The sequence below is a fragment of the Daphnia pulex genome, chromosome 3 (genome assembly GCF_021134715.1).
Source record: "Daphnia pulex isolate KAP4 chromosome 3, ASM2113471v1".
NCBI classification, from domain to species: domain Eukaryota; kingdom Metazoa; phylum Arthropoda; class Branchiopoda; order Diplostraca; family Daphniidae; genus Daphnia; species Daphnia pulex.
Window position 1 is genome coordinate 12,723,270 of NC_060019.1, and position 18,467 is coordinate 12,741,736.

The following is an 18,467-nucleotide window of genomic DNA, read 5'->3' on the forward strand; positions in this document are numbered from 1 at the left end:
ATTGACGACAATTTTCGAAAAACTAAAATGTCCTCTCTGATTAAATTGATGGCAAGTCAAATTAAGTTAATTTGAAGTAGAAAATGATTCAAGGTGAACTTAAAGTTCAATCGTGTAAGATCAATGTACTCGGTTGAAAGTAGTTGTTCACCTTGGAAGAAATCCAAAAAATTGTATAATCGAAAAACCTGTTTTTCTCTGGTGAAGGCATGGCCGGATGGTGCTGGGAAACAAAGGTCCTGTCCACTACTGCAGCATATTAATCGAAATGGAAAACAACCTGTGAATGTCAGCTTCTCGAGTCCATTCACACCAACAACATTTATGGACGTCGCTTGCGGTCATTTTGAGAGTCTTTTGTTCTGGTGGTCGGGAAAAAAGTGAAAGGCGATCAACATGGGTTTTTTTCGTTCGTTTAGAGCAATATTGGAACGAAGCCAAGGTAAGATCACTTTTTCTTTTTTAAAAAGTCCAATTCAAAATCCCCGTGAAGTTTTTTTTGTAAACGAACGACGAGTTCGTCTGTTATTTTTGACAAGAGTTGTTCAGACAGTTGGGAAGAATAGTTTATTAGATTATGATTTTCATTCGCTGGTGAAACAAAGACAATAGCTGTACATGTAAATTGTGTGAAGGGGTGGAGACTGTGAGTATGTGAAAAAGATCCATCTGTTGGGGTTTGTAACATGGAGATAAATTCTAAAAATAGTCGTTGGCAAATGGCGGCCAGAGCAGCTCGGCTAAAATAGACGGGAAGGAGAGAGCCTAGACCGCCGTTATAGGGAAAAAAAGGCGAACGTTACCGGCCATCTCAGTTGGGCAGAGCAAGTGGGCCCGTGATCTTCTTTTCAGGCGAGACGCGACCAGTAGAGTATTCACCGTATCGTTGTGAAAAATCTTTGGTATCGACACCGCCTTCATACAAAACCCCCAAACATCCACCTCCTCCACCTACTTCCTCCTCCCCACTCTCGTTATTCTTTTTCTTTAAATGATACAAAATACTATAGAATTGCATTACAGCCCCGTTGGCCTGACAAAGGCGTGTCCGCTCGAGTTTTGACGGATCGTTAAAACAATTTGGAATCCGCTCGTCCAACTCCCGTCACAAGGGCCAATTATTGTCGTGGTTTCAATCTCCCTCTTGAAATAGGTAAGAATTTCGTGTTTATAATGATCCTATTATTTCTTGCATCAAAAGGGCTCGAATCTTGTTTCGTCAAAGTATTTCTAAAAAATTGATATGCAAATTTTTCCAACCCCAACGTAATAAAGAACACAGCGAACAAAAAGAAGGGGGAAAATGGATAAAACAAATTGGGGGCAACTTACTCAACTCGGAGACGGGCTCCGGATGATGGAAGAACGGAGGGACAGTGCAATTCCACCCAGTTCCCTTATCTCCATGGTAGGTGATGAACCTCCACCGCAACACACTAAAGATTGAATTACAAATAGTATTGATCCTGCCGACAAATCCCCATCTACCCCACCTGACACCTCCTCATCTCTGTTATAGTCAGTCAATATTGGGTCCCCCCCCCCCCCCATAAGTTGTGGTATTTGGCTACCGTACCGAGAGCGATCCTTGGTTGTTGTGATGGAAGCATTGTCGTGATGCGGCTAAGTTTAGACGCCAGCTGCTGGGGCGATCCAGCCGTAGCGGTAGAGTACGGAAGTGTACAGTAGTGCCTGTTGAGTACAGTTTTCCACTTTCTTTCCTCCTCGGCAGAACCAAGTACGTGTGTTTCAGTGGTTACCAAGACGGACGCTTGTCGCTATTGTTATTATTTAAACGATGGATCTCTCGACCGACGTAAGTACTACACAAATCGCCTTAAAGACAGCAACAACTTTCTGAGACAACCAACAAAAATGTGGTTCAATACATCCATCAGGTCTGGGGTCAGTTGGCGACGTTCAGAGGCACGCTTGAAGAACAGCACAACGCCAGATCCAAAACGGTTTTTCCATTTTGACATTTTTTCGTTTTTATTAGCATGATCCTTATCCTGTAGCACGTGGATGAAGCCCCTATCCGTTCATCTTTTCCTCATTCCTCATTTACTTATTATCATTTATAAGTATTCTTGTGTAATGTACTATCTGTCGTAACTTATTCTTTAAGTTCTTAAACTTCAAACCTCAAAATTTGTCAGTTGGATACATTTTCTGACAAAAGTTAAATACCGAAATCGGGAGTGGATTAACCGACTAGAAATCGCTTTCTGGTTTGATTGTCTAATTCAATTTCTTTTTTGTGGTGCGTAGACAATTGACAAGTTGCCGGACAAGGTCGTGCTCCAGATTTTTTCGTATTTGAGCCACCGAGAGATTTGCCGTTTGGCTCGAACTTGTCGAAAATGGCGAATGATCGCGTACGATTCGAGATTGTGGAAATGTGTCTCTCTCCGACCTGAAATGTCTGGCCTTCATGTGAGCAGTCTTGAAGCTTTATTAGCTTTAATCAGGTTTGCATATGATGAATATCTCTTTTGAATTGTCTCTAAATTATTCTATTTTTGGCCAAAAAATTAGCATTCGTTTTGGTCCGTCCTTGCGCTACATCGAACTACCCATCGAATTGATAACACATACGGTTTTGTATGAACTTGGAAGCAAATGCCCCAATCTCACCCACATGTTGTTGGACTTCAGCACAGCCATGCAGTTGCATGACTTTAACGAGCTACAGGTACGAGCATTGTTGCCCTTGGCAACGCATTCAAATAGTCATACTTTACTATGTTGGTCGGGAAATCCCCCTGGTAGTTGGGAGATGGCAATTAAAAGTTGAACTATGTGTGTGCGTTCTGTCATTCATGAAATTGTCTCATAAATCAAGTTTCGTTGCTCATTGCCAAAGTGCTGGGTGGCTATTAAAGGGCGTTACCACATATCGACCAGAATTATAACTCACCTGTTTTTTTTTTCTAGTTTATCACAATTAAAATCAGATAGTTATTGCATCGCTCTAATCAAAATTTAGAAGAAAACATTACGTCAATTATCGATTAGTTTTTAAACTTATTTGGCTTTGTTCGTATTAGACAGGTTGAATTTGATCCTCCGTCAGAGTTATTATTACCACATTTTAAAAATATGCAATGGAATTATTATTTTAGGGTTTCCCGACTAAGCTGCGCTACATGTGTATCTGCTTGAGTGAAGTCATCTTCATGGAGGGCTTCATGCGAAAGATTTATTCGTTCATCAATGGACTAGAAGTTCTTCACCTAATCGGTAACTTAAACCTTATACTTCCCTGTCATTGCATAAGCCGGAATGTTTGGCAGCTTAAACACGGTTCACTGGGAATTCCGTTTCCCGGCATAAACTGAAAACTTTGTCATTTTTCCACGTCAAGGCACATACGAGAAGATAAGCGAAGAGGAAGAAGAAATTTATGAAGTTATCAATATCCATAAAATGAAATCTGCCACTCCCAATTTACGAATTGTCAATCTCTACGGCATCAACTTTGTAGACGACAGTCACGTGGAAGCTTTCAGCTCCAACTGCATTCAGGTTGGTTAATTGTTTTCATCACATCATGGCGGATAACAGGAATGTCATTTTGTAATCAAGCTCGAGTGCCTGGCCGTAAACTACTGCGCCAAAGTGACCGGATCTTCACTGCGAATCCTGTTTCAACGGTGCCGTAAGATGCGATGTCTTCTGGCCCAGCAAACAGGTTAGGGGAAAACCCACGAGTTTGCCCTGAATTGCTTTTAATGAATTCCACGTCTAATTACAGGATTGTTGAGCGAGCATGTGCAAGCCGTCGAATGGGAGAAGACCCAGCTGCAAGAGTTGGATATTACTGGCACCGATCTGACGTCAGATTGCTTGACTGACCTGTTGACTCGCGTGCCCGCCCTCCGTTGGCTTAGCGCCGGACAGCAGGACGGCTTCAACGATAGCGTAACCAAATCTTTTTGACGTGTAACAAGTAGAAAATTATGCTATTTAAGTCTAACATTGACAGGTGTTGCGCGCATTTGCCGATAAAGGAAATGCTCGCAGTTTGATGGCATTGGATCTGGATCGTTGCGAATCCCTGAGTGAGGATGGCCTCTACAAATTCCTTTTGAGATTCGGCCCGCAATTGCGAGGATTGGTGCTCTCTGGAATCCCTCACGTCACTGACCAACTGTGGACCGGTACCTTGCCATCCCTCCGTCAAGTCAAGATTCTCGTCATGGGCATGTCTGAAGGATGTTGCCCGAAAATCAGTCAAAAGGTTGTGCAATTGAATGACATTGAATTATATAATAGATGCTTGACGATTTTCTTTCTCGATTGTTTAGGTTTTAGTTGATCAACTGGTAGATTGCATAGCTCAAAACTGTTCTCAGCTGGAGCGACTTGAACTTCGGTGGGATCCTGAAACTCTCCGTTATTCGGATAAAAGTCAAAAGGCTATCGACACGTTGCGTGTTCGTTGCCTGCGTCTCAAGTGTCTCGTGCTAAGGTAAATTGCCCTTTATCACGTGAGAGTTGCCTCTATTTTAATTGCTTTCATTGTTGCTAGTGACGGAAAGTATTATGAAACAGTCAAGGCAAATTTCGAGCGAGCGGATCGTACTACTGTTGTCCGGACTACAACTAATTGCCGTGTCTCCAACTGCTACTTGTTGTCGTGCTATCAAGACTTACTCTTCAACTAAAACAAACCCCCAAATCAGCTGACACAAACACGCAGATTACGTTTTGGTTTTTGTGTATTATTATTAATCATTGTTGTGAGGGATGTCAGGACATCCTAAAAAAAGGAGAAAAGAAAAACTCAATCTGAAAGAATTAAAAAAAAATTACTTGCTTCGTCTTTTTCATCAAAATGTACCCTTAATTAAGGTCAAGGATGGAAAATATTGAAAACACAATCACTTGGCTAAATAGAAGCTACAGTTAAACACATAACCTGTTAGATGCACCAACTAAAATTCAAAAAAAAGATCAATTGCCACAAATTTTTAAACTGCCTGCACTCTCTTTCTCTCTCCTTTTTACTCATGTTTAATGGCTTACTTAACTAATGCTTATCCCTTCGAACTGGTTCCGTGGCGGTGGGTGGCGGAGGTGGTCCTTTACGTTCTAATTCTTCCAGATGGGCCATCAGCAGGTCTGTTCTCTCGTGCCGGACGCATTCTAGTTGAAGGTAACGCCTATCTTTTCGCAGGGTTGACTCGATATCCTTGAGGGCTTGGTCAGACTCACGGACACTCTTCATTGACTTGTACGAAATGAATTTGCTCTCCTACAATAATAAGAAAATCTGTGTTAGTTAAAAGGATCCACGGCTACAGCAATGTTCACATTTTACCTTCAAGAGCTCACGGAAATCAGCCTTGGCGGCTACCATTTTATCCTTCATGAATTCATTGAATTCTTTTTCACATTTCTAAGGGGAGAAAATCATCAATTATCAACTGAATAAAAAAGAATTGCAGTAATTTTGCTTATTACTCTGTCTGAAGATGAGAATTTGGCATATCGAGGATCGTCCTTGATGAGACCACGCACTTTTTTCCATGCGGTGGTCAGAGTCAATTCACCGATTTCTTCCAGCATCTCCCTAAAAGAAATTTTTAGTTTGTAAAATAATCCTTATTTTTCTCAATGAAAAACCAACCTAAATTTCCCCCTTTTCTTGAATGTGAGTTTTTCAATGTGCTCGGAGAACATTTTCTCTCTTTCCTCTTTTGACAAGATATCAGTCACTTCCGACCGGGAATCTTTCCGCAACGTTCGTTTCGCCTCTTTCCACGACATGTCAGGATTGCGAATCTAAACAGAAAAAAATATTTAGTGCTCAAAACTGTTTGACAAGACTTGAAAAGTATTTCTATATCCTACCAAGTCAGTCAGGAGCGCTGTGAATTGAGAAACAGCTTCGCCATGTTGATGAGCGATACGCTCCTTGTCACGATCCCTCAAATGGGGAGCCAAGGCTCGTTGCACTTCCTTCTCCCTTTCGCGTAGACTAGCCTCTTCGCGGGCTTTTTTCTCCCGATTACGCTTTTCACGCTCTTCTTCTTCCTCCTCCTCGGCAGCTGCTACTGCAGCCGCTTCAGGATCTTCACACTCTTCCTTTTGTTCTGCTTCGCCATCGGCCGGATCGCGTTCAACATCTTCGTCGTCATCTTCCACTGCGTGGACTTCGTCGGATGAAGCGATTTTATCGTGATCGCCGTTATCTTCCATTTCGACATCGTCACGGGTCTCTCCTTCTTCCTCTTCCGAATCGGTTTTAGCTTTGCGCTTTTTCTCCTTGTCCTTACTCTTTGACTTGTCTTTGGATTTTTCACCATCTTTACTCTTGTTCTTGTCTTTGCGTCGATCCTTTTCTTTTCTATCCTTGTCTTTAGATCGATCTTTTTCTTTGTCCTTGTCCTTTTCTTTGTCTTTACGGTCCCGGCTTCGATCGCTATCCTTCCTTTCTTTGATTCGCTCGTCACGATCCTTATCCCTCTTACTGCTCTTGGATTCTTTGTTCTTTTCTCTTTCCTTCTCCTTTTTCTCCATCTTTTCACGCACTGTGCGGATCCATTCTCTGTAGCGAAACATAGAAATCCAATTTAATTTAAGAGTCGTTCTGCCGGAAATAAAAAGTAACTAACGTACCTATAGTAGTCCTCCCTTAAACTGCTGTCGACATTCCGTAAACGACTATCTTTGGTGTCTTCCAGCTTTCGCTTCACTTCGGTCCAGCGCGAGTACCGCTCAGACGGTTGGTCGCCCAGTTGCTCCCGCAAGAAGGAGACGAACTCTTTTCTGGCCTAGAATGCACAGGAGGAGTGTCCAACAAAGAGAGAAATGGAAAAGAAAAACAAGGGTGTTAGCATGTAGCGTGAGCAACCCTAGACTCACTGAGCAATAATGACTTAACAACTATGAAAAGGATTAATTTCTTCTATCTTGTCCTGTCACAAAAAGTAGATGGGAAACCAAATGAAAATACGTCATTTTTTTGGAATCCGATATACGATCACCATTGACATTACGGCGGAGCAATGTCAATGATCATTTATCAGGAAACTTTTGAATCAGTCGTGAGGTTAGTCAAGACGATGATGGAATTGGATCAAGAGTGATTTTCAAAACAAAAAAATTTGGACAAGTAAAGAAAAAAAATAGAAATAGAATAAAATATTGAATGGAAAACAGGAAACATCACGAGACACACATAAATGTATCGATCTTGACCAAGGCTCTATGTATGAAAAAAAAGGCTAAAATGGTGTCAATACTGTCGTGGACCGGTAAACCAAGCCTCCATGGGGTTGCGTGCTGTAGGTCGCGCGGTGGATGCGCCACAAGGGAGGCAAGCCCTTCCGTTTTCCACCGAAAATTATCCGCGGCTCCGCACACTCGACTGACGCAATCGATGCAATTCCAAACAATTCAAGCAAAAATTTTGCAATAGATTTTTTTTTTGACAGGGTCGTAGGACTAATGATATATGGCAAAGCCCGGTTCTTAAGACTTTGTTAGACAATGGAGTTACTTGTTAGTTAGAAAAAAAAATAGCTGCATTTCAAACTCTAAAAATGTTAGCAACTTGAAAATATCGGAATAATGATCTCGGAAATGATTAATTTGACTACTCTTTGACATTTTGTGATGTATGAAAGAAAATAAAAATCTTTAAGTTACGGCAATCACAAAATTTCTTTGAATAAACCAGGTGCTTTGTTTGTTTCTTAACAATCAATATTACCCAATGGCTAACAGAGAGGTTGGTGCAAGTCGGAAGTGTTAAGGATTTTGTGTCTTGGGGTCTCTTTTAAGGGAAACGGAGTCCCCCGAGTAGGCTCACGCGCGGTCGCGGCTCCAGGCACCTGTAGCTTCACGACCTTGTTTGAACTTGTAGAGAAGCCATCAAATTGGAGGGGTAGAGATAGAGAGAATCATCAAAATAAGGGTTGGGAGCTCGCCCGATTAAAATCGGCGCAAGCTGCCCATTGTCAATTCTTATTAGACAGATGAGACCCTAAATTCTGTCAATATTTAATCCGCAACTTATAACTAGACAAATAAATCTTTTTTCGCAAAAAATGGCAGCAGAACACGATTCAAAAAATAAAATAAACATAACACACATAGAAAACTTACTGAGAAAGCCTGAAAAATAAAATATTTAGGACAACACTCGTAAAACTAATTAATGGCATCAGTTAAGGTCACACAAATTAAATGAAATAATAAAACGAAAGTAAGACAGGAAAATTTAAATCCTGTTACGTCGTTCATAGCTGATGCAGCACCATCATTAAAACTCAACATTGAACACCTACTGTCTCAATGATTTTAAAATATTGCTTTTTTTCTGACAAGTTGAAAGACACCCATTGAAGTGAAACAGAATGAAAATGTACCTTTTCACGGTGAGCGTCCCGTTCATCTTTCTCTTTGCGGCGGACCTCGACGATGAATTCATTGAAGAGTGACTCACGCTCCCTCGTCTTCTCCACGCCGCGGAATCGCTCGTCTTTGCTGTATCGATGATTGAAATCAGAGAAGGTCGACCTGTGGAAATGATCACATCCGTTAAAAAAAAACAAATCTAAATAAACTTCCTATCTCTCTTTGAATTGACTTACTTTCCGTTGAGTTTGGCATCTTCCATTAGCCTTCGGAAGTCGTCCTTTTTCTCCTTCATCCGATTTCGCTTCTCTCGGCGCTCCTCTTCAACCCTCTCGCGGACGAAGTCCTCGTATACGTCTTTCCCTTTATTTTCACAATAACCATAGTGTTACAATTTTATAGAGTTGGAAGAAAAAGTTAAGTCCTTACTTTCTTTGGATGTCAGCAATAAATATCGGGAATCGAAAACGATTTTGTGTAATTCTTTTTCCCAGGTTGAGAAAGCGGAAACCTAAAATAAAATTTCAATACTACGTGATGAATGAAAACAAACAAAGTTTTGCACTTGCGCTACCTCTTTCTCTGCCAACATGGCTTTAAACTGCTGAACACGATCCTCGAGGGGAATCACAGCTCTCTGCTGAGCAGCTTTCACCTCAGCCTCCATGGCAGTATCTTTGGTAGGTTCTTCGATTCTAACCTCTTCAATGACTGTAAATAGAGATTCTTTTCATTAAATTGTCTTTGGAAAATTTGAATGATGTTACCTTCGTCATTGATTTTGGATTTCTTTAGAGGAGGTTCATCGGTTCCGCTTTCGCTTTTCTTCTTTTTATCTGGCTTGATTTCTTTAATTTCATCTTTCTTATCAACTGCAAGGATAAAAACGTTACGAGTGCCACATTTCAAATTTAAAGAGTAGATATTGATACCTTGTTGAGGACTGTCATCGGGGACATTCGCTATCAACTTGTCGACGTCAGGTCGGTTTTTCAAATCTTCTGGTTTCTCCCAGACGGAAGAACGGGTACTTGGATTGAAAAAGAATACTCTTCCGTCACCAGTCCAAACAACGCACCTTCATGATAATAATAATAGTTGTATATATTGTAACTAAACTCCTTTAAAACCAATCGTACCATGGAGTTCCAGGCACCGGAGTGCTAGAAACGGGTCTGCTCTTGTCTTTCGGTACTTTAACTTCCTCTTTTTCCTTTGTTTCTTTCGCTGGTTCTGCCTTTTCAGATTCGGAGACTTTGGGTTCCTCTTTTTTCGCAACCTCGGGCATTGAAGCAGGCTGAACGGGTTGGGCAATTGGGACAGAAGGAGTGGCATGAACTCGGGCTGCTGCGGCAAGGCGAGCCACTACAACAAAGAGAAAACTTGAGAAAAACAGAACAAACAATAATAAGTTGGGAATTACCTTCATAATCTTTCAAAGCCTGTGGTTTTTCCCAAACACTCGATGATGATTTCACATTAAAGTAATAAGGCTTGCCATCAGGAGAACGGTATTCGCACCATTCCATTGCTTGTGACAATAGTATGGGATCAGTCTGAAAAACAAAACGCATTAAAAATTTGTACTGGATAAAAACTTGGTCAAAAGATGATTACCCCTGGATCAGATCCCAACATAACGGGATATGGAACAGGTCCAGCCGACAATGCAGGTGCAGGTGTTGGAGCCACTGCACCCCCCATGTTCCAACCTGGAAATTTAAAAAACCCTTAATATTATTTCTACTCTAGTTAAAATGAAACTAAAATGAATACAGACCTTGATGTGCTGGATAGAATGGCTGTTGAGCTCCAGGTCCATAGCTACCACCTTGAGTTGGTCCAGTTGGCATAGCCACTCCTGCCATTTAAATATAAAAATAAGTTTCGTTTTAAGGGCAATTATAAATGATCTTACCATTTTCTGGGGGCTTTGATGCTGCAGACTGTGCCATTGCTTCAACCTAGGAGTGAATAATAAAATAAGTTCAGGTTCTATTTAGGAAAGATGACTGATTTTACGAATTACCTGCTGCTGTGTCAAAACCTTTACGTTCGGCCCCTCGGGTCTAGTCCAAGTAGTCTCTCTTGATTTAGCATGATAATAATATGATTTACCATCTCCTGCTTTCGTTTCAACCCAGACTTCGTCAGTTGATGCGTCGATTTCACTAACTGGAGCTAGATGAGATTGCGGTTGAGACTGATGGGGTTGCTGGTATCCACCAGGTGCAGGAGCCATCCCAGATCCAGGATAACCAGGATGACCACCTATGTAATCCATTAGTGAAAGTTGAGTACCATGAAAAACTAAACACATTTCAAGACAACTTACCGTTACCGTATCCATGTGCTGTAGGCTGTTGAGGAGGCATATTTCCATAATGTTGATTATGGGGAGGTGGTACATTACCATAACTCGGAGGTGGTCCTTGTTGTGGTGGGCCACCCATGTAGCCCATGCCACCACCGTTTGGTTGATTAGGTGGACCTTGCTGTAAGTAAGATGTTTGTGAGTTATTGGACTACTGTCAACAGAGGCAACATTTCCTGACTTACCATATCCCATCCACCAGAGCCATCCATTGAATCGCCATTGCGACCACCATTCTGTTCCTGTGAAAAATGGGGTCTCATCTGTCGAGGATAATCACTATAGCCCTGCATCATATTTGGAGGTGGCCCTCGTGGCCCTCCCATCGGGCCCATACCTCTTGGTGGTGGGCCTTGGAAACGCTGAGGTGGACCTGGACGGGGGCCATGGAATCCACCATGTCCTCCTGGTGGTCCTCTCTGCATAAACGGTGGACGGGGGCCCATTGGACCACCTCCACCAAATGGTCTCATGCCAGGTCTCATGCCCATCGGTCCTCTAGGCCCCATTCCTGGTGGGCCTCTAGGTCCACCATAATGCTGTTGTTGATAAGACATGGGTGGGCCAAAGTCTCCATCATCGGCGAAATTCTCCTCATTTGCATTAGGGCCAGTGTTAGAGGGTCCCTCGATGAAAAATGAATCGTTGTTTTCGGACCCTGCAAGACAACGTTCAAATAAACTAGTAAGTAACGAATCTTGCTTTTTCTAGAGGAAGTGTCGTATAATAATCCATCAGATATATTTACCGCTATCCATTGTAGATAATTCAGATACCAGAAAGAATGATTATTGTCAACAACTTTTATTTAAACAAAATTTCTATTCCGGCGATGTGAGATTTGCTTGAGTCACAGCATTTTTGACGACCATTACTAAAGTGACGGTAGTTTACCAAACTGACGGTAGAGGGTGGTGAACAAGCAAAGCAAAATTAGCGCGAAATTCTTTCATGTTCAAATAGTTTAGCTTATGGATGATTTTACCAATTCTTTAGTTCATCGCGTTTTAAGTATTTGGAGTTTTGTATCGCTTTATTACACACATTACAAAGATTTTCTTGGCCAAAAAAAAAATAATTTAGGGAAGACATAGAGTTTGCCGACCGTGCTAAGCCATGGCTAGACGTTAAGATCCTTTTAATAGCTTTTGCTACCGCTTTCTTCGAATTCTTGAAAAGTTATTAAATTGTTTAGTGAGGTGTTCATGCAGAAAATGTCCAATTAGATGAAACGATTGCGCAACTGTTGTGTGGGGTCAGTTATGTATTGGCAATATTGCATTAATATTGAAATGTTAACAAAGAAAAAAGCCAATAAAGGATCTGACTTGGATCACTCATCTACCAGTTAAACTGTGATGGTGTTCGTTATGTTATACATGTTATATCACCTCTCAAGACATTGAGTATAAATCGTATAAAAAGTATAAATTCCACTCGCGCGGGAAGGAGAGTATCAATATAAGTTGCTCCAATTTTTGGATAGAAATAGAACATTTAAAAAGGGAGGTTTTAAGTAACATGTCGGGGTTTATATAGTACTATTTAATATTCTAATCTATGTAACATTGATATATAATTAAATGCTTGAAGGTAACATGTAGTATAGAATATGAAGAGATCAGTCACTCATATGTCTTGACCTGGTTGGTAGCGTGAGTTGAGCGCAATTGAATGATATTGCCATCAGACTCATACTTTGATCTAGACATTCATTTGGCAAAGGATGTGATAAAAATGTGGTTCAGGTATCATAACTCTAAACGCATGAAATACGTTAGAATAATGTTATAAATTGTCACGAGCTGAGCTTGTCTACTTGGATCATGAAATCCTAAATTTACAAGAATAAATGTCTGTTGTAAAAAGAGATAAATTTTTAAAAATATGAAAGCTGATGAACAAAGATGATAAGAAATAACAGTTCAGTAGGAAAAGGTGAGTGAATGATTGTCTTTATAAATTTTTGAAAATATGTGGAAAAATTGGCTTTTTCTTCTCCTGTGAATGCAAAGTAGAACCAACAACACAACTTGGTTGCAATATAGGTGTTCCAACAGGTCCTTTTACGGGTAGTGATTGATATGAAAGATAATAATTTAACGATTTATGAACACAAGTTCCTTCAGTCAAGGCTTGAAAATGATGGGTATAAATAACATTTTCCAATAAAAAAGAAAAAAAAAAAACTTAAGTTAGGTCATGGTTTGATGCCATGTCTAATAACTGTGAGAAATCCCACATTTCACCAGGAAATGTGTAGTGATGCAAAGGAAAGCCTCTACCTAATATTAATATCTAAAAGCAGCAGGTGACCAATTGAATTAGATGACTAGCTAACTAAAAAATAAAAAATAATGTCCATGTGATTATAGTAATGCAACACAGTCGTGGTTGTGTTTGCTCCACACGTGTCGATATTCGGCCGACGGCGGAATCAAAATGGTAAACTAGAGCTGAAAATGGCTTCCAGAAGCGGCGGGGCGGGGGCCAAATCTTCCACCTTCAAATAAAAAATCCTCTGCAGACCTTGAATGCTCAGCGATCGCAGTTCTGGCAGCTTGCTCAACAAGCGAGAGAAATAGTGGGGCTTCCGCTGGGCTTCCGGGTTGTAAGTCACGTGATCTCTCAGCGAAGAAATAATTTTCATTTGGAGCAGTTCCACCTTTTGCGGATCACGCAAACCGTGTCTCTCTGTACATGGCAATAATAGTATTAAATTAGCAACAGTCCCGAATCTATATTGGTATGTTTTGTTTTTTTTTTGTCCGCCTATAATATCTGTCTAGACGGGACTTACCGGTGATCAGAGTGAGGGCGACCAAGCAAGCGAATGCGGACAGATCGATATCCATTGAATGGAGTGAATGAGCAAACTCGATGATGGCTCCATGCCACGGTCCGAAGCTTGGCTTACACTGCGACGAATGCAACACCACCCCGTTGTCAAAAATAAATTTCTCGTCCTCGGGTCGGATCCTGCAATCAATGAATCGTTAATTACATGTTCTGATGAGAAATTGCGAAATTTCGTTTCCCACCTGTAAGCGAACCGGATGACAAAGATTTCCAGACAGGCTGATTGAATCAGGAGATCCTGATCTTCTTTGCAGAGCTCCGAGAATCCAGGAATCTTTTCCGCCCACACCTTGATGACGTCGATGCAAGATGTCAGCAGGGCGAAAAACTGGTGAACATGATCAGCTTGAACTTCCGTCGAATGAGCAGACGCGTGGTGGTTGCTTTCATTTCCGTTCTGTTCCACGTACTATTCAGAAAAAGGAAAATAATTAACAGCGGAACTTTTTTTGATTTGATTTAATTCGATTCAAGTCAGCACAATTACCATCGAGTAGTCATAGTTGGCTATTTCAGGCGACGTATCCAGATGAGCTCGAACAAGTGACGTAATCAGAGAAACGGGTGGCGAATTGGATGCCTCTTGCGAACATTTCGGTTTCGATGGCAATCTTCCTCGTCGTCCTTTCAAAGAATCTGTTCTCACGACCTGCCCCATAAAACAAAAGAGTATTTTGAGTTAGTATAAAACTTCCTATTGATCCGTTGGTTATTAATTATGCACCTCTTTGACCATGCCGACAGAGAGGCATTTCTGGAAGCGACAGAACTGGCAGCGATTGCGACGTCTCTTGTCGACCGGACAACTCCGATCGGCCAGGCAGACGTACTTGGAGCCTTTTTGTACTGTTCGCTTGAAGAATCCTTTGCAGCCTTCGCAAGTGCGGACGCCGTAGTGTTGACAGGCGGCATTGTCGCCGCAAACGGCGCACAACTGCGACGGAGATTTAGATCGAGACGCCGATGAATCAGATCGCCCAGCCGAAACGCCTTGACTGCTGCTGCACTTGTCTACCGCCGGAACGGATCGCTCGAAGCTCTGTGTCGGATTGGCTGGAATTAAAATCTGGGCTCAACTTTTAGGATCGCAACTAGTCAAAAGTTACCGTGGATGGAACGGCGAAGGAAGTCGAAGCTACTGGAGTGTTCGCCTGCAGGTTGTTGTTGTTGTGGACTACCGGAAGCCGAGATCCAGCAGACAAAACTGTCGGATACGGCGAGTATCCTCCGCTACGGAACGAAGGTTCCCCGTGACGTGAGCCGTGAGCCGCCGAGCCGAATCCTTGTCGCTTTCGGCCGGAATCTTCCGCCATGAGCGGACTGCTGCTACTAGATGGCCCTGGTTGTCTGTGGCGCAGGGCCTGGACCGAATGTACAGCCGCCTGGAAGGCTGTCATCCCCAACCCGACACTGTGCTGCTGCTGGTTATGTCCAGCAACATTGCTGCCGACAGTTTCTTTCTGCTGGAACGACGACGGTTGCGAGAAGCTGGCTGACGTGTAAGTGTCGTGGAAATGAGGCATGGAAATGGCCGCAGCAGCCAGGGCTTCGGCGGCGTCCGTCAGCAACTCGCTAGCGTCTTCGACATCCATGGGCAGGCCGCTTTCCGAATGATTGGTATTATTACTCGTGCCTTCCGTGTGGTTCATAATGAATAAATCGCTGGCCGCATCGAAGCATTCCTGCAGACTGGCGCTCTCCGAGTCGTCGAAGCTGCTCTGGTGGACTGAGGCCAGCGAGGGCGAAGACATGACTGTCGGCGCGTAAGATGACTGGATGCTGCTGGGCGGGTGTCCCATTCTGACGGGCTCCACGGTCCAATCGGATGGAGGAAACGCCGCCGCAGTCATAATACCGCCCTGATGAATTGGCTGCTGCTGCTGCTGCAGCTCCAAATTCCGTCCGACTAATCCGCAAAGATCCACTCGGCTCTGCAACAAGCCAAAACCAAAGGATTAGATCGTATGTTGAGTCGCTCAAAACAGACAACTACTTCTTTTGTTCACACGCAACTGTTGTAAGCGCATTGTGATGTTCTGGGTTCTGACTCTACCCCCCTCAAAATCTTGTTACGTTGCCTATAGCTGAATTCCATCAAGCCAAAGTTAACGGGTACTAATACTGTTACGAAAGAAACCCGTGAAAACACAGGTGTCTCCACCATAACCTGGACTGGACAACCTTCCATGTCCGATCACCAATAGCAAATGTGATTAATACCATATCCTGTTTCCCCTTCCGACTCAATACAACCCTTACGGTACGATTTGCCAGCCAAGTACTTGAAATGCAACTACACAGCGTGATTGAAATGGAATTCGCTTACCTGGGTCTGAATGAGCATCATTTCTTGAACAGGTGAAGGCTCGGACGTCACGTCTCGTAGCCCCTCTGGTGTTTGGGATGCCAACTCGTGAACTGCACAAACATCAAAGATTTTTTTTATAGAATGAAATTTCCATATTTGAATTTGTATAAAACAATTGATCGGCGGCTCTTCATCACGTAGGCTATACACATAAAGCGCATGAACACAAAGTTTCCCGTTTTATTGATTTGACGAAAGAAAAAAGACAAAATTCAATATACAATTGAATCACATGGGTATAGGGGAGTGTGTGTGTGCATGGAAAAGGAAGTTTGATCAAGATCCGTCCCTATAACTCGTGTAATAAGAAATCCGAAGCGGAAGAATCAATAAACGCGTGCGTCATTTCGGACGTCACCGACGGGCGTTTGACGTCAGCGTTGTGACGTCAACAAGCTTCTCGGGACCAAACGGTCGATAAGGTTGCAGTGTTCATACGTGACACTACACTTCGCCCCAACCAAGGCGTCATTACATGTAAAAATGTACAAAACAATTTGAATGGATGCTGCGGGAGATGCTACGGGAGGAAAACAGTTGACTTGTTTACAAATTTATTATTGGCGTTGATTCAAAAAGGCAAAGGATTTTAAAAAGAAAAAAACAAGAGAAATATTTACCAACTGTCTTTAGCTTTTGTAATTGAAACACGCAAGGAAAACCGACGAAGGTAACTAATTACCTAGTTATGTTTTCTACGCCTTCGTCTGTCAAGCCTCTTTTTCGTCTGCTAACTAAATTTTGTATGGTCTCTCTCTTGGCTGTTTTTACGTGTAAACAAGTAAACATTTACCAGAAATCCGCCCACTTATTATTTCTGAATTCATTCTATCGATAGTGTTTCTCCTTTGCCTCTCTACAGACTAACACGAATTTTAATCAAAAGAGAATTTGGCTCTGTGTACCTGTTAAGGTGAGATCCCAGTGATTTGAAAATGTGGGTGAAACGGAGAATTCGGATGAAGTTGGCGTCCACGAATCGACGAACGCCGGCGACCAGGTGTCTTGGAAGTCTCCAAACAGGTGACCGCCGGTTAGATCGATGGTCGGCAGACCACCATGCGTTCCAAAATGCAGATCGGACGGTCCAAATTTGTCGGCAGACAGTCCTGCACCTTCGGCCCAATGTTCTCGTCGATTGTAAAGCATGGAGAATTGGAGAAGCCGGTCCTCCAGTTTGTCCTGACGGGTTCGTCTAGTTTGGGTTCAATTCGGCTGTTTTGTGGTTCCTTCTCAGTGAATTTCTCAATAAATCTTTCGCTGCGAATGTAGTAACGGGCCGATGAAGAGCCTGTTGACAAGCGACTTGTTCTCGTGTGTTATTATTGTGATGATTTGACTTTGTCACGAGGAGAGTGTGGAAGTTTTGAAGAAAGAAATAACACAGCAACGAAGCCCTCAGATTGCAAAGCTGCACATCGACTGGCTACAGCTGAACGACGACTGCTTTAACCGCTTCAGATGCACGTGCATGTATATAGTTCGAAGGCGTGGCCGTAAGAGGGGAGATATGACGTCAATGATGACGCTCTTAATGTGCGCGACCAATGGCAGCACTGCAAAGTTGTCGACGACCAATCAGCTAACAGGGAATTTCCTCCTCCTACACTGATGATGTCACGACCCTCGCGCGAGTGGACTATGGGAATTGTACCTCATAGACCTCACTGAAGAGCCGGAAACGATGACGTCTTCTTTCAACTCTGACGTCTTAACTTCCGTGACGCAGTGCGCCGACGACACATCAAATGATTACCTTTGTATTTTATAGATAGGTAGTGCCATTTTGTACAGGTATATAATCCTCCGTCTCAACTCGCTATCAAATAAGTAACAAGTAGCTTATTTGGTTCAAATCTTGCTGATAGCATTGGGGGAAACCAACACAAACATTTTTTAAAAAATATTACAGTCAGATGAGAGATCAAGTGCCAAAGAGACGTATAAGAAACGGGAATTACCCGTGTGGCTGTCCAAACGATATATCAACATATAGAATTTGAACAAACAAGAGTTTATCAGTCCTAATTTAAACAATACCATTCACGAGGAAGAAAAACACACACACATGTCTAATATTTAAGAAGATGAAAAAAGCTGGAAAAAAGTAATTGGAAACTTAAAAGGGCAGACAGTGAAAACGGAATGATATAATAACCAAAGCCCAAGGAATAAATGAAAAGGTTATCATTTCTTGTTCTTACCCCGTCTGTTCACAAAATATTTATTCACGAATGAATAAGCGAACAAATTTTTAAAAAGCAGCGAAAAATCAAAAATATTGATATTTCTTGTTGTGCATTTACAAACATGTGCGACTGCTCTGTAGCTAATACTTAATCATTATTTCCCATCAAATGTTGCATTCAAAAATCAAACTGCGTGAAAAGTGCGGGGGGGGGGGGGTATTGTTAGCTTCGGGATCGGGAATTCGGTAGGGGGTTTGGGGTTTTAGCGTTGCTAGGTTAGTGTCCCCGATCAATATAAACATCCCAT

The 18,467-nt window shown here is 42.3% G+C and overlaps 3 protein-coding genes across 10 annotated transcripts; 1 reads left to right on the forward strand and 2 right to left on the reverse strand.

The window, feature by feature from the left end:
• The first annotated feature begins 6 nt into the window (after nucleotides 1-6).
• Nucleotides 7-4,920, forward strand: LOC124190066 (F-box/LRR-repeat protein 7-like). 8 transcript variants are annotated; one of them, XM_046582601.1, is made up of 12 exons: nucleotides 344-442; nucleotides 1,733-1,816; nucleotides 1,899-1,964; nucleotides 2,272-2,471; nucleotides 2,539-2,695; nucleotides 3,126-3,243; nucleotides 3,368-3,528; nucleotides 3,589-3,694; nucleotides 3,758-3,924; nucleotides 3,989-4,243; nucleotides 4,311-4,474; nucleotides 4,535-4,920. In XM_046582601.1, exons 2-12 carry the CDS (start codon nucleotides 1,799-1,801, stop codon nucleotides 4,668-4,670), a joined length of 1,548 nt encoding a protein of 515 aa, XP_046438557.1. In that variant the 5' UTR covers nucleotides 344-442; nucleotides 1,733-1,798; the 3' UTR covers nucleotides 4,671-4,920. The 8 variants fall into 8 exon arrangements, with proteins under 8 accessions (XP_046438560.1, XP_046438553.1, XP_046438557.1 ...); XM_046582600.1 differs by lacking the exon at nucleotides 344-442 and adding an exon at nucleotides 713-1,153; XM_046582602.1 differs by lacking the exons at nucleotides 344-442; nucleotides 1,733-1,816; nucleotides 1,899-1,964 and adding exons at nucleotides 764-902; nucleotides 1,024-1,153; nucleotides 1,276-1,408.
• On the reverse strand, nucleotides 4,707-11,652 carry LOC124190063 (transcription elongation regulator 1-like). The gene is made up of 21 exons (XM_046582589.1): nucleotides 11,493-11,652; nucleotides 10,930-11,402; nucleotides 10,706-10,865; nucleotides 10,400-10,641; nucleotides 10,289-10,334; nucleotides 10,151-10,231; nucleotides 9,988-10,082; nucleotides 9,794-9,926; nucleotides 9,510-9,735; nucleotides 9,303-9,448; nucleotides 9,138-9,242; nucleotides 8,945-9,081; nucleotides 8,800-8,881; nucleotides 8,607-8,733; nucleotides 8,382-8,532; nucleotides 6,628-6,782; nucleotides 5,860-6,556; nucleotides 5,636-5,790; nucleotides 5,470-5,578; nucleotides 5,327-5,404; nucleotides 4,707-5,260 (listed from the first exon to the last, which is right to left on the reverse strand). The coding sequence occupies exons 1-21, from the start codon at nucleotides 11,500-11,502 to the stop codon at nucleotides 5,036-5,038; spliced, it is 3,633 nt and encodes a 1,210-aa protein (XP_046438545.1). The 5' UTR covers nucleotides 11,503-11,652; the 3' UTR covers nucleotides 4,707-5,035.
• A 338-nt stretch (nucleotides 11,653-11,990) lies between these two features.
• Nucleotides 11,991-17,426, reverse strand: LOC124190065 (nuclear receptor subfamily 4 group A member 2-like). The gene is made up of 8 exons (XM_046582596.1): nucleotides 16,877-17,426; nucleotides 15,930-16,021; nucleotides 14,710-15,534; nucleotides 14,328-14,642; nucleotides 14,091-14,252; nucleotides 13,786-14,012; nucleotides 13,545-13,723; nucleotides 11,991-13,438 (listed from the first exon to the last, which is right to left on the reverse strand). Exons 1-8 carry the CDS (start codon nucleotides 17,118-17,120, stop codon nucleotides 13,182-13,184), a joined length of 2,301 nt encoding a protein of 766 aa, XP_046438552.1. The 5' UTR covers nucleotides 17,121-17,426; the 3' UTR covers nucleotides 11,991-13,181.
• Between the last annotated feature and the right edge of the window lie 1,041 nt (nucleotides 17,427-18,467).

Excerpts from the sequence above, each read along its gene's own strand:
- LOC124190063 (XM_046582589.1), bottom strand. Across the intron at positions 10,866-10,929 it reads GCTCTGGTGGATGGGATATG|CAAGGTCCACCTAATCAACC; the intron begins GTAAGTCAGGAA and ends TCTTACTTACAG. Across the intron at positions 9,736-9,793 it reads GGCTTTGAAAGATTATGAAG|TGGCTCGCCTTGCCGCAGCA; the intron begins GTAATTCCCAAC and ends TCTTTGTTGTAG.
- LOC124190065 (XM_046582596.1), bottom strand. The coding sequence starts at position 17,120 with ATGCTTTACAATCGACGAGAACATTGGGCCGAAGGTGCAGGACTGTCT. Across the intron at positions 14,643-14,709 it reads CCTTCGCCGTTCCATCCACG|AGCTTCGAGCGATCCGTTCC; the intron begins GTAACTTTTGAC and ends AATCCGACACAG. Across the intron at positions 14,253-14,327 it reads CTGTCGGCATGGTCAAAGAG|GTCGTGAGAACAGATTCTTT; the intron begins GTGCATAATTAA and ends TTTATGGGGCAG.
- LOC124190066 (XM_046582597.1), top strand. The coding sequence starts at position 287 with ATGTCAGCTTCTCGAGTCCATTCACACCAACAACATTTATGGACGTCG. Across the intron at positions 443-2,271 it reads AATATTGGAACGAAGCCAAG|ACAATTGACAAGTTGCCGGA; the intron begins GTAAGATCACTT and ends TGTGGTGCGTAG. Across the intron at positions 4,244-4,310 it reads GCCCGAAAATCAGTCAAAAG|GTTTTAGTTGATCAACTGGT; the intron begins GTTGTGCAATTG and ends TCGATTGTTTAG.